Here is a 14,493-nt window from a genome sequence, read left to right as displayed (position 1 = left end):
TTTTTTAACTAAATAAAAATCCATTCAACTGCATCATCATTTTCAGACAATGGTAGTTCAGCAGCATCCGCGTCATCTGCTTCACGTCTGCAATTAACCGAAACACATTTCATCCTATTAACAACATACTAAACATTACTTTAAGCTACATTTAAACAGTTAAAACTTAAAAGAGTTGTGTTATGTTTTAAATGTGTTTTCAAAAGATTAATGCATTTTAAAATAAGATAGAATTACTAAAGCTAGGGGCAATTCGGTAATTCTACATTTATCTAAATAATCAGTTTGCATTTTAAAACAGTTCATGGTAAGAAGTAAGAACTAAGAAAACACTTACTGTTGTTATACTCTCCGGTCTCCACAAAATAAAGATTGTCATCCCTGTAAAAATGTGAAATATGTAATAACGGGTCAATTAGGGTTGCGTTTAATATTAATGCGCAAATGAGTAAAGCAGTAAAAAAAGTTAGAAAACAAACAAAACGGTTTGAAAATAAAAGGCAAATTGGATTTTAATAATCCCATTTTTTGCAGTTGGTCAATAACAATCCCGCCTTTGAAAATAGTTGTCACTGGTCCCACCTTTCACACTATCAGTTTGAAATTCAACAAAAACTTAACGGAGTTAAGTTTTTCTTAACCAATGAAAACAACTAGTGTGAAAGGTGGGACCAGTGGCAGCTACTTTCTGAGGTGGGATTATTATCGGCCAACTGCAAAAATGTGAGATTATTAAAATCCAATTTGCCAAAATAAAATGATAAAGTAAAAAAACATAACGTTTTTAAACATACACAAAAGTTCAAAATATGATCACTCACCCGGCAAGCTTCCTTGCAAGGTACAAGAAAGGGTTCACAAGGTTATAATTGTCTTTTGCAGAAACCTCATAGTACTGCAGGTTTTTCTTCGTGTGAAATGTAACATCCGTCGCTTGAACTTGTCTGTCCGCCACATCAACTTTGTTTCCACAAAGAACAATAGGAATATCTTTACAAATCCTAATTTAAAAAAAAAATCAATTAGCGTCATATCGTTAGGAAAAGAATATAACTTAATACTAAAAACAATACGACTAAACATACCCTCTGAGATCTTTGTACCATCTAGGCACATTCTTGTAAGACTTCTTGTTCGTGACATCAAACATTATAATAGCGCATTGACCATGAATGCTGCATTCATAAACGATAATTAAAGTAGTTAAAATATCAAATATACCCATTTTAGTGAAAAAAGTTTAATAAAAGACCGTTTTACCCTTATCTTTAAATTCAAATTTTATTTACCTCTTTTTAGCTTAAATTTTTTTACCCATATTTTTCCTAAAACTTCAAATTTTTATAAAAGATTTAAGCTATATAATAGAAAGGGGTAAAATGGTCATAAAGTAATAATATATTCAACTTGGTATGTATGATGCTTTTAGTTTTGGCTCGGTATATATAAAATTTATTCATTTACCTATTTTTAGCTTAAGTTTTTTTACTCATATTTTCCTAAAACTTTAAATTTTTATACATGGGCCTAAATGAATATAATGAGAAGGGTAGAATAGTCATTTAGTAAAAATATACTTTATTCAGTATATAAGATACTTTTAGTTTTGGCTCGGTATATATAAAATTTTTAATGTTTGTAAGATTATATATGAAACTGCTTACTAGTAACCGTCACGAAGGCCAGAAACTTTGCCACCAGTATCCCAGCAATGGAAACGAATTGTCCCATGGTTTGTATGGAAATCTAACGGGTAAATTTCTACTCCAAGAGTGGCTGTTTACAATGCAGTAAACATCAAAACAAACGTAGAGCGTATAATAATATCGAGTGATTGTACATTGTTGCTAACTACATACTTACGTTCATATGTCGTCGTATAATCACCTGTAATATGTCTGTTAATAAAAGCAGTCTTCCCTACATGATAAAAATTAATAAAACTTACTAAATCAAATGATCCCAAACTCAACAACCATTGTTGTAAAGAGCATAATTAGGCGGTAAAATTTCGGTGAAAATTGGTTATATTTGGTCAAAATCATTGAAGTATTTGAAAAAATATACTGATTTAGAAAACCATATATAAAAATTTGAAATTATATATATATATACACACACACACACACACACACATACATATATATACATATAACTTTGACAACAACAATCATATCTAGTATACCCCACAAATAGCAGGAAAGCTATCAGTAATGTGTAGGGCGTCTAGGGGGACTAGTAAAACAGATAACATATAAAATAAAATATTAGAATAGTGTAGTATTTAGTACTTAAAAAAAAAGAATTTAAAGAAAAAAAATAAATAATAATAAAATAATAGAATATTATAATAGTGCAGTATTTAGTACTTACTAAAAAAGAATTTAAAAAAATAAATAATAATGAAAATAATAATATAATAAAAATAAAGAATACCTAAAGAATTTAAAGAAAAAATAATAATAATGAAATAATAATATAATAAAAAATAAAGAATACCTAAGTACGTAAAGTTATGTAAAGTTATGACCATAAGACATGTTTCTAACTAAAACAATATACGTATAATTTTGAGAAATTACATATAAAATTCCAATCTGATAACGAGTTGTACAAGACTGTAAACAACGCATACCGGTTCCTCCATCGCCAACTATTAAGACCTTAAATTTTGGGAAATCATCAGCCTGCATTAATATGAAACAAACTTTCAAAACTCTAGGCTTCAATAGCAGTAAAATAATCAATTCACAGTTTGTTTAACATGCAGATACGTACCATGATTATTATTATAGTATATTGCTATGGATTTTGATTTGTGTGACTTGTTTAACAATTAACATATTTTGATTTATATACGTTAACATTTAAAAGATAAAAGGATGTTTTAGGTTATCCAATTAGAATTTAAATTTTAAAATTTTATCTATTAAAAAAGATTATTATTTAAAAAAAAACTTTGTTCATAAAGAGCTTATGAATTTATTTTTGGTTGTCTAAGTGAAAGCTTTCATTAGCATTAAATGCAAACGCGTTGATGATATTTGAGGCGGGACATTTCTTATGAGGCAGATTTTTTTACCGTCAAAACTAAAGTTATTGTTTGGTTGCGTCGTTATAATAGCATAGTTCATTAATACGTAAGATTTGGACAACTTGGATGCACCATTGTTTGTTAAGCACGTCGTTGCCATTGTTTTAAGCGTAATGTTATAACTAGTTTAGACGTATTGTTATAATCTGACAACTTTGAAATTAGAATCATTATTATAAGTTTATTACTAACTTAAATAATGCTTAATATACTTTCCAAAAGTTAAAAACTATAGTTAGGTAATAAAGAGTAAAAATAAAGGCCAACTATTACTAGTAAGTAGTGACTTACCTGCATCTAGGCCAGTAAAAGGAACCGAATGAACACAAATAAATGCAACTTTAAATGAACATGAACATTTAACCGAACACATATTTTGTGTTCATGTTCGTTTCTTTAATAAATGAACATGTTCGTGCTCGTTTATGTTTGTTTGTTTAAAATCTAAACGAACACAGATAAACAAACATAAGTGACCACAAACAAACATAAACTAACATGTATAAACACACTTAATGAACAAAAATGAACAAATATTTAACCAAATATAAATAACTCTTCCAGATTATGTTTAATTATTTGCTATTAATATGTAAACAAACATAAATAAACGTACATAAATAAATGAATATAAACGAACGTCCACAAACATAAATAAACAAACAAAAACATGTGCTCAAGTTCGTTCGTTTAACTAAACGAACACATATTTTTTGTTCATCTTTGTTCGTTTATTAAATAAACGAACATGAACGAACTTCCCGCTGAACAGTTCACCAAACGTTCGGTTCGTTTACAGGTAAAAACTTTTATTTCATCAATTTTGGCCTTTGACTATTACAAGTAAGAACTTTTATTACATAAATATTATTTTGGTCTTTTGACTATTACTAGTAAGAACTTTTATTTCATCAATTTTGTACTCCATACTACAAATTAGTTACATCATAAATGATACAACTAACAAATTTCTGTTAAAAGGACAATAGAACAAAAAACCTTCAGAATAATATTTACAGCCATGGTCAACAAGTCAACAACAGTCCATTTATGCAAGATTTTAATATATGCATCAAGTTGGCGCATAAATAAAAAATCTGTTAGTTGCATAATCTAACTGTGCAAGCCACTGCTTGTGCCCAATACTTGAGCCTTGCTTTCACTTCCTCAGGATGATCACCTACACAAATTTAATCCAATCAAAATCAATGTTTTATAACACAAAAATATTAGCAAAAAAAAGAAAAAAAACCAAACCCGAAATCTGAAACATTTTAGACAAATATGTGACTAAAGTTTTAAATTATGATTTTAAAAATTTTCACGGATATGGTACTAGGCGATACCTGATCTGATCACCTAAAACACACATGTCGGTTTACCCGAAATATATACATAAATATATTTTCTTTAATTTGTCCTTGGTAACAAGGTTATCATGGTTGTTACCAGTTCAAATCCAGAGCCCACCCATGTTTTCGTCCCACTGTGTGTTACGTCAAAGAGTTCTGCTCTTGTGTCAGAGCAACGACTGTCAAGTGGCAGTCGACAACATGGTTTCCTGGGCGAACACCCAAGCCAAACTCTGAAGCCAGCGTAGGCCCGACTAAGAACCAGAGTGGGGCGACGGAGCTCTCGAAATTTGAGGACTAATAAAATCTACCAATTTATTAATTTTGTAGTATTTTATATTTTTATTTATATTTTTAATTAATTACTTAATAAATTTGTATAACTACTATAACAAGATATGTATTTAATATTCCTGATAGCTGACGGGTAATTAAAGAAGACTCACCAGGACTAGAGATCTTCCAATTAGCAACTGGAGCCGGAGGCGATGACGCGCTTTCATTAACCGACTCCTCAGCTAAGGACAACGGCGTATCGGGCGACTTTTGATGCTCATCTAAAAACTTTTGACTCATGGAATAACACAACTCAAGCGCGGGCAAAGTGTTACAAAGCTCGGGAATCTCATCGTAACTAAACCCGAAACCTAAGTCGAAACACCCTTTAAGTTCATCAAGGTCTTCGTCGGTTAAACTTTTCGCCCGAACAAGATCATCTTCATCTAAGGCCTCTACATAGCCTTCAAGAAACACTTGGTTTTTTTTCTTTCTAAAGGTCTTTTTATTTTTAGACCGTGTGTTCAATACCTTATCTCGAGTTTCCTGACCAGTTGATGTACTGTTTGGAAACTCGAGCTTAGGGTATTGCTGGTCTGAATTAAAGATCCTTTGGGATATTGTTGATATGGACTCATATGAACAACTTTCCATATTAATGTTTGTTGTTACTATTTGTTTTTGGGTTTGAAAAGTGGTTATGAGAAATAAAAGAGTTGGTTTTTATAGACTTTGGAGAGTTATGTTATGTTATTGTTATGTATGTATGGTTGTGATGCATGCATGATGTATGCATGATAATAATGGATTTTAATGTGCATGTGGGTGATGTGTGATGGCTAATGAGTGCACGTGTGTCAAATCCTATATTTTCATAAACACCCCCTAGTCCCCTACAATTTAAAATTCGGGTTAAATCATGTACGGTTTTTATGATGTTTCTGATTCGGTTTAAAACTATGAACTTCTTTTAACTGGGTATCGGTTTGGTTTCACAATCAAGTGCATTAAAAATGATAACTTGTATTTAAGTAACTTTGTTTTTATTCTTGTGTAATTTTTGAAGGATTGTTAACTTTTTATTCTATGTGTTTCATACGATGGTACGTAGCTAAGTTTTTACTTGTAAGTTGTAACAAAAACCGTTACGTTTATTATTGAAACTTGTCTCTTATAAATTTTTCAATTAATTTTAAACGTATCACATTATGAATAGTTTAATCAGTAACCTATTAAGTATAATAAATCAATTCAAACACAAACTCTTTATTATGATGATAGAAATTAAAGTGTAGAACTAATAAATCAAGATCATGATTACTTTAATACCAGTTTTATTTAATAATTCCCTATTAAAAATAATAAGCACAAAATCATATATATTATAAAAAAATATTTATGTTTATTAAATAATAATATCTTCATATCGGCATGCGATACATGCCATCTCGAATATGCCCCCCATATCAAATGCCATATTTGTCTCACCTACTAACTAAAAAAAACTAATAAAATTAATATTTATTTTATTTTATTTTTATACACATTACATTGATCGTGGAATCTTTTGATCCAAAAATCCAAAATCCATGGGAAATCATATTACATCACACATCTTGATTCGAATATTTACAAAAATAGATAAATGTTGCGCTTAATGAGCCAAGCTGACTTGTTCGTCAGAACATGGTCATGTTCTTAAAACCATACTGGATGTCGTAGTTTGAGTTTAATCCTAGCTTGTAACTTGTTTTGTACCCTAACTCCCTAAGGGCTAGTTTTATTAACACAAACTGTAGCTCGATATTGAGTTAGGAGCACGGAGAATGACAAGATGACTAATTATAGCAAGTAGAATCTTCGTTCTAGCACCTTACCGAGATCCAAATCAAGCTACCGAAGTTTTGATAACAACGTGATAAAATAGACAAACCCAATCGATACGTCAACAAACTTATGTAATCACTCCGCATCACCTATTATTATTATTATAGCCGTAGACACATTTCTTTAGACGGGTACTCTCGGGTAGTAAATAATCATAATAAACTATATTAGAAACATTTACATGTTAAAATAGGTTAAAATCAAATGAATATCAAAAAATCATTATTTCACCAACATATCAAATAAACAACTATACCAATTTCTAATAACAATCAAATATGAATACTTGATGTATGTGACAAGTCTAAACACATTATTAATATTATTATTAAACTTGTGATTTTGATAATATTAAAGACAAAAAGTGTTGTATATTAAATATTAATATTATTATTTAAGACAATTATAGAAAACGATGGTTTGATTATTCAGTCACAAAGTGAACAAAGTAAAGCATATAACATACAACGTGGCATAGAAAAATAATATGCCTTTATGGTTTTTGTAATAAAATATATAAGTTAGATGTCGGCCATAGGTGATAGTGTGATACGTGTCATATTTCATATTCACAAACGGGTCGGGTCTTTTGAAGTGGTCCATTGTGACAGCTCATCAGATAATGGATTGAGTGACACCATATATATCATGTGTATACATATTATGATATTACCATTGCGTGTCATGTTTCATGATTAGAGTCTTAGATTAGTTACAAGATCATCATTTCCAATATCGTTTGAACTATTCTCAATATTCGTATGAATTATTCTAGTCAGTGTGTCAACCGACAACCGTTCATATTAATTTTAACGCTTCATGCCTCATTCATCCAATAACATTATCAGGAAGGAAACCAATCGCCGCTCTTTAGTCAAAAGTTTAAACCTAAGACTTTAAAGAATTAGAGATCTCAAGTTTTAACCATCACTTAATGTCATTAGCGTATTAGACTAGAAGACGAGTTACATTTATTTATATTATATTACAAAACGTATATAAGACATTTTGTTAAAAGAAATAATTTATTTATATTTTTTTCTTTAAATCTACTTGAATGCCTTTTTTTAGAATGCTACATTTGATTTATCATATATTTTAATAAGTACTTTTAAGCAATGACATAACGATAGAAAATTCTTATGGGTCAGTGTCAAAATTTTATGAGGTTTGACATGATCTTAACGGATATATTAAATTTCTCTTTTTTTTATATGAGACGGCTGACCCTATTCAGTATGTCCCTGCTTTTAAGGATAAAGCACCATTTATAAGATAAAATCATGAAGCTATATAACACAATAATAACATTCTTGGAATTTTCCCACGGGTTCGAAATCTGTCTTAATTGGGCTTAATTTCTCATAGTGGTGAATTTCTCTTTGATGGTGTTTTTAGATGAATCAAACTTGAATTGTCAAAATCAGTATAAACGGTTGGCATTCCTCACAAAGACTCACTTAGTGTATTGAGGATACTACTAGATCAAACACTAAACAAACAAGTATTTGTTGAATTTTCTATTTTGTGTATCATGGATAAAACATAACATTTGATGATATTTAAGAAAATTAATAATTGATGTTTTGTTTGATAGAGAAGTTTAGTGATGTGGTGATATAAATATGTAATTGAGACCATAGAAAAGGGGTGGAACTAAGAAAGAAGAAGAGACAATGAAAGATCCAATATACCACCACATGGAGGGTCACCATCTAACACTAGTCACACCCATTCTAGTTAACCATGTTTGTTTTTCTTAAGTTCACACACACACACCCCATATCAAATATTCATCAAGATCATCTATCATCGACGAAACATGAACACAGTCTCGTCTAGCCCAAAAACATTATAGAAAAACCCTGAGATACTTTCTTCTTGTATCCTTGTCCCCTCTCCAACTATTCCTAGGCGGTCTATAGTCACAAATTTTAAGTTATGTTGATTATAAGCATATGTAACATAAACCATTTACTGGTTTAGTAAGTTCAACTCTTTTCAGAGTTGAGGGCTCATATTTTGAAAGTTTATAAATTGGACCATGCCAATCGATTCGATTGAATAAATCAAAAATTCTCGATGCTATAGTACTGTAACTACGAGTTAATAAATTTTATTTATCATTATGCTGTATATAATATGTGTTCTTATTAACTTTATATTCTCTCTCTATTATTTCATAAGTTTATTATTATGATATTATTTTCTAACCTAAATATTTACCTAGAAAAACGAGAGAGAAAATATATACATTTGAAAAATTCGTACTCGTATAATTTAATATCGACTTATAATATAGGTAAATATAAAAATACTAGTTTGATCCTCCCGTGTTACAGGAGTTAATTTAAAATTTGTTTTTAATCGTTTTGCTATTTTATGATGATTATTTTATTTTTTAACGTAGTTTTGTTTTAATTTAATACATATGTATTAGTTTGTATTATTTATTTTAACGTTTGGGTTTTATCAGTTGAGATGTTTAGGTTTTTTAGATTTTTAACGAACAAACATAAACATACACGATCATGTTGATTTTTTTAAATGTACAAACATGAATACAAATATTTTTCTAATAAAAAAAGAGGCATTGACGTAGTTGACGATGGTGGGTATTATTGGAAGTTAGCCGACGATGGAGATGATAGACCAGCACTGAAGAGCATGTAAAGTAGATAAATTAAATTAGGGTTTGATAATAAAAGTGTTTATCAATAAATGAGATCTTATAACCAATTTGAGGGCTATTATAGTTTGGTAAGACACATTTAACCAAAATCGAGTCGTTTTGATCATTGTTTCAAACTAAGTTTTACATCAATCGACTCGTATCCTCCTAATGATCAAAAACCCTAAAACATTGGTTTGAAACTCAGAAAAAACTATAACGCCGTTAAGTCATTTTTAACGGGGGACCATTGGGGGCCAACTTTTTTGAATTTGGGACCGCTAGTGGCGATAAAACGAATATGGATTATTATCGGCCAATACCATTTAATAGGGATTATTAAAATCCAATTTTTCTAAAAATTATTCTTTAATAATTAAGAGGTTATTTCACAAATAAATGAGATGTTATAGCCCGTTTAAGGGTTATCCGGGTTTGGTGAGACCCATGACCCGTGAAAATTATTGTTTGCTTATGAAATAGTTTACAAATAAATGAGATGTTATAACTCATTTTAAAATTATCCGGGTTTGGTGAGACCAATACCCACAAATTCGGGTCAAATGCATGAAAAACCTCAATTTATAAATCAAGCAATCAGGTGGCTCTTGAGGATGGAGGGAACAACCTGAGAGTGACACATAGGATTTTATGGTAGGCAATTATATAGATAGTTAGATTTTTGTTTGTTTATATGAAACTTAGTGATGAAGGCTTTATCCGATATCCATATAAGAACAAAATATGTGCAATTATCTTATCAACTTGATAACCACAGTGTCAACCTCTCACAACCTTTGCGGCTGTGCCAGTTCTTTTTTATGTTTTATGTGTAGTGGAGGCAATTAAAAAGCTTAAAATAAGCTGAGCTTTTCTTAGTTCGGCGGATCCAGAGCCTGAAAGAAAGCTTGTTTTAGCGTTGTATGAGAAGCTTGTTTAGTATGTCGACCCTTAGTGAACCTTGTGTAGTTTTAAATTTTACTTATTTTGAATTTTTTTTATATTTATTTCACACTACTCAGGCGAGCTTGAACTGAGCTTTAGCTCGTTAAAGATTTGCACGAGCTTGAGCCAAGCTTATGGTCATTTAAGACTTTTTAACAAATTATACAAACATGCAAAAAAATGTGTATAAATTAATTAATAATAAATAAATGAGGCAAGTCTGAGCTTAAAAAAACAACTCACTAACCGAACTCAAGCTTTTAAAAAAACAACTCTTAGAAAAAAAGTTAGAAACGAGCCAAGCTCATCCCAAGCTCGAGGTCTTGTAAGTCAAAACAAGTTGAGCCCAAGACTGAGCTCAAGCTTTAAAAAATAAATCTCATTAACCGAGCTTGAAACAAGCTAACCTTGGTTCTTTTTTTCAGTTCTGAAACAATTTGGGCGAAACAAGGTTCTACGGTTCTACCAGGAAACCATGGGTCTTTTAGTTTTCGCCATTGGTTACTGGTTGAGCCACTGGAATGGCCGAGCCCCCTCGCAGCAGTAAGGGGTTAACTAACACAAAGAAGATACAGTTCACTCAACGATTGCCTTTGGGTTCTGAACTCCATATGGGGAAGGAGCATGGTTGTTTGCAAGGTCTCAATTAGCTCTTATAAATTAAAAAAAAAACGGAGGTATAGTTGAGCTCAAGCTCGGCTCGTTTACATCGACCCGTTTAAATGTGAATATATAGGCCCAACAAAACAGAATCTGTTTACTTTACAGTTGGTTTTAGTAACACACGATTATTATGAGCCCGAGAATTCAGTAAAGGTGGTGTCTGTCCGTACGTACCACCATTACCATTTGTATTTTGTAATGCCAACGCGGGAAACTTGTATACAGTACCTCCACGTCATCACATTCACCACCAGGTACGTATTACGAATTAGAATTAGTTTTCATTATCGATCGATTACTCGTTACTTATATATACACGAAATTGAAGCTACGATCGATGTGTATGTTTAATTGATTCATACGAGTATCAATTTTTCAACAGTTAATTAACCACGCGAATAGAAGATGAAGAGGTAGTTAGGTTTCCACTGGATCTTCACGTTTCAGGTACTATATATTATTATCAAGTTATCGATCCATTATTTGCAGTTGTTATAGGAAGTTTGAGCTACGATGTGCATGATTAATTGATTCATATGATTATTTACAGTTTTTACTCGCTTAATCTGATATCAGTTGTTAAATTCATACGATTATCTATAATAGATTACTTACTTGCACTTGTTATATAGCAAATTCGAACTATGATGTATTCATTCATATTATTATCGATTTACAGATATTTGATTATCGATAACTTGAAGTTGTTATGATTGATTCATAACTTTATCGGCTTACAGTTCTCGCAAGTTGATCGCAGTAGTTAGATTCAATCATATGATTTTAGTATCAATTACGTGCAGTTGTTATAGGAAATTCGAGCTACGATGTCCATGATTTATTGATTTATATGATTATCGATTATTGCAATTGTTGCAGGAAATTCGAGCTAAGATGATTCTTGATTTACAGTTTTTTCTTTTCCTACTCAAATTGATCTTAGTTGTTAGACTTATATGATTATCGATTACTTGCAGTTGTTATAGGAAATTCGAGCTACAATGTGCATGATTGACTGATTCATATTTATATCGATAATTTGTTGTTTTTTCTATTCAAAATTAATCTCAGTTGTTAGATTTTTTAATGTGTTTTCAACAATCAACCACACACGAATCGAATTTACTTTCTAAATTTGTAGTTTACAAAACCGCACGTTCAGACTAGCTTCTCGTTCCAGTTGAAGTACTGATATTTTCTTTATTCAACTGCACAAAGAGCCTCTATGTGCAGATTAGCTTCTGAATTTGTTCAAACAAATCATTTTCTTCATTTTCTTGACTAAATTTGTCGAAATAGCAAAAAACTTAGGATTTGGGAAAAGATGTATACGTATACTTTAGTTTAAATGGATCATAGATTCATAGATCAATTAGTATTTACTGTTTAGTTAGACATCTTTAATCATCATTCATCTACTAGTATTTGAGGTTCATCAAACAACTATTTTTAATGACCTTTGTTCTGGAAGTATGTTAGTATGAACTGGTAATAGTTTGAAAGTCATCTGAATTTTATATATTAATTACATATTTGACCATATGTTGGCAATCTTCTTTGTTGACCTGTTCATGTCTATTGAATTGGCAGTTAGTGTCCTTGGTCAATCAGACTACCAATTCAGTTTCATTAACTTATTTATAGATAACCGTTTGAAACCGCTATTAACTAACAAGTTCCACGTGTTGTTTACTTGTTTTGATCCCGAAATTTGGCTTTTTGTTCTTTGCTGTCATCTTGCAGGCGATTCCTACTTATCAGTTTTTTTGGTATTTGTTTGGAATACTAAATTACTAACAATGTTTTGATTCACAGTGTTCATCGAATCCTTGTCATGGTGTGCATTAGAAAGAGTCTAAAGGTTCATACACAGGAACTTAAACCAGGATCAAATCACATTCATGAGCCGGGCTCGGTTTTCAAATCTAGATTCAAGACATTTTCTAAAAGTGAGGTTGAAGATGGTGAATTTGAGTTTGCTATTACTTTGAGGAAAGAAGAACTGCTTAATCATGACAACTGCACATGGTTATCAATTGGTGACGCCTCAACTCCGTCATCATGTTATAAAGATAACGGTTTATTCGGTTACACAGACCTTAAGATAGATGCATGGTTCATTTCCTTATTATCAACTGATCAGCCATCAAAATTTGACACAATATTCAATACAAAAACGACGTTTTTTGATGGTTCCCGAGCGAATCCGATGGAGGAAGCATACTTAATTCTTGATCAAATGAAAGTGTTGGATGAATGTATGGTTTTTCATGAGAATTTAGAGGAGGAAGAAGTGACTTCATCACTTTCTTGGCTGGAGAATGAGTCATCTGATAGCTTTCAAGAACAGACTAATGGTCAAATATTGGATACAAAGTCAAAGTCAAACTCGAAACGGGCCTGTTTCGATTGCAGTGATGTAAACTCACTGATTTCTTCAGCTTCTAGCTTTGACCAATCATCAGAAATTAGTGCCGAAAATCCACTTTTCTGGTCGTTTAACTCGGTTTCTGATTCGGATTCAGAAAATAAATGGGACTTTTTCGATATGTCGCCTCGTAAGAAAGCTGGTAACTCAACAAAAAACATGAGCATTTTAGCCACAGATACAAAGTCAAAGTCAAAACAGGCTTTTTTCGATAGCACTGATGTAAACTCAATGATATCTTCAGCTTCTAGCTTTGACCACTCATCAGAAATCATGGATTCGGAAGAACTTACTGCCGAGAAACCACTTTTCTGGCCATTTAACTCGGCTTCTGATTCGGATTCAGAAAATAAATGGGATTCTTTCGATATGTCGCCTCGTAAGAAAGCTGCAGAATTTGACAGTTTGACCAAAAAGTATGACAGAAAGCATAAAATAGTATTGGAAGATCTTTTGTTAGCAGACAAGTTAAACGTAGACGGTGTGATCATTGAACAAGTACTGGGACTTTGCGAGTTTGATGGGCACGAAGGTATCGAATCCGAGTTTAACAAAGATCACTTCTCTATTGTCTAGATTAGTACATTTCATCACTTTTCTTAAGAAGTCAATACATTTGTTGTTTGTATGGTTGCTAACTAGTAACGAGTCTAATTGAAAATCAAAAAAAGTACGAAACTATCTGATAATTTTACTATAGAAAACCGGACTCATGCTAGTTCAATTTAGAACAAAATAATATGTTAAGAACCGTTTTAACACTTATACGCGTGAAGTTAGCCAAATCAATTAATGAACTTTAAAAAGGGAATTAAAGAAGTAAAAGTCTAAAACCATTTTTTTTCTATTTGTATACTTCTATAAACAAAGCCGGAAGCCCGAAACTTACAGCATGTAAAATTTCATCCCGTTGGACCAAGCCAACGATTTATTTTGATCTAATATGGAACCAAAGAAAGCCCGAAGTCTAGAAACAACTTGTTTTAACATTTTATGCATTAACGTTTGTTAGAAAAATGTATTTTAATTTTTAAGCAAATGATTTTGTAACTCTTATCTTTCATAAATTTAATTTTGATTTAATCATTGATTTATTTATAAATAGAAAAGCACAAAAAAATAAAATCAATCAATCCAACCCAATCCACACGGTCAGAATTTAACATTACTAATTTTC

General features: G+C 31.2%; 2 protein-coding genes across 2 annotated transcripts; both read right to left on the bottom strand.

The window, feature by feature from the left end:
- Positions 1 to 8: 8 nt before the first annotated feature.
- LOC143535035 (GTP-binding nuclear protein Ran1A-like) lies at positions 9 to 3,391 on the bottom strand. The gene is made up of 8 exons (XM_077029376.1): positions 3,386 to 3,391; positions 2,636 to 2,687; positions 1,864 to 1,920; positions 1,665 to 1,776; positions 1,086 to 1,175; positions 822 to 1,001; positions 642 to 713; positions 9 to 114 (listed from the first exon to the last, which is right to left on the bottom strand). The coding sequence occupies exons 1-8, from the start codon at positions 3,389 to 3,391 to the stop codon at positions 9 to 11; spliced, it is 675 nt and encodes a 224-aa protein (XP_076885491.1).
- A 590-nt stretch (positions 3,392 to 3,981) lies between these two features.
- LOC143534997 (uncharacterized) lies at positions 3,982 to 5,474 on the bottom strand. Its single transcript, XM_077029352.1, has 2 exons — positions 4,893 to 5,474; positions 3,982 to 4,274 (listed from the first exon to the last, which is right to left on the bottom strand). Exons 1-2 carry the CDS (start codon positions 5,374 to 5,376, stop codon positions 4,195 to 4,197), a joined length of 564 nt encoding a protein of 187 aa, XP_076885467.1. The 5' UTR covers positions 5,377 to 5,474; the 3' UTR covers positions 3,982 to 4,194.
- Between the last annotated feature and the right edge of the window lie 9,019 nt (positions 5,475 to 14,493).

This window comes from Bidens hawaiensis, unplaced genomic scaffold (assembly GCF_021521415.1).
Source record: "Bidens hawaiensis isolate Kalapana, Puna unplaced genomic scaffold, B.hawaiensis_p1.1 tig00010384_1, whole genome shotgun sequence".
NCBI lineage: Eukaryota > Viridiplantae > Streptophyta > Magnoliopsida > Asterales > Asteraceae > Bidens > Bidens hawaiensis.
Note: the sequence above shows the minus strand (reverse complement) of the source record. Positions and strands in the feature narration are given on the sequence as shown.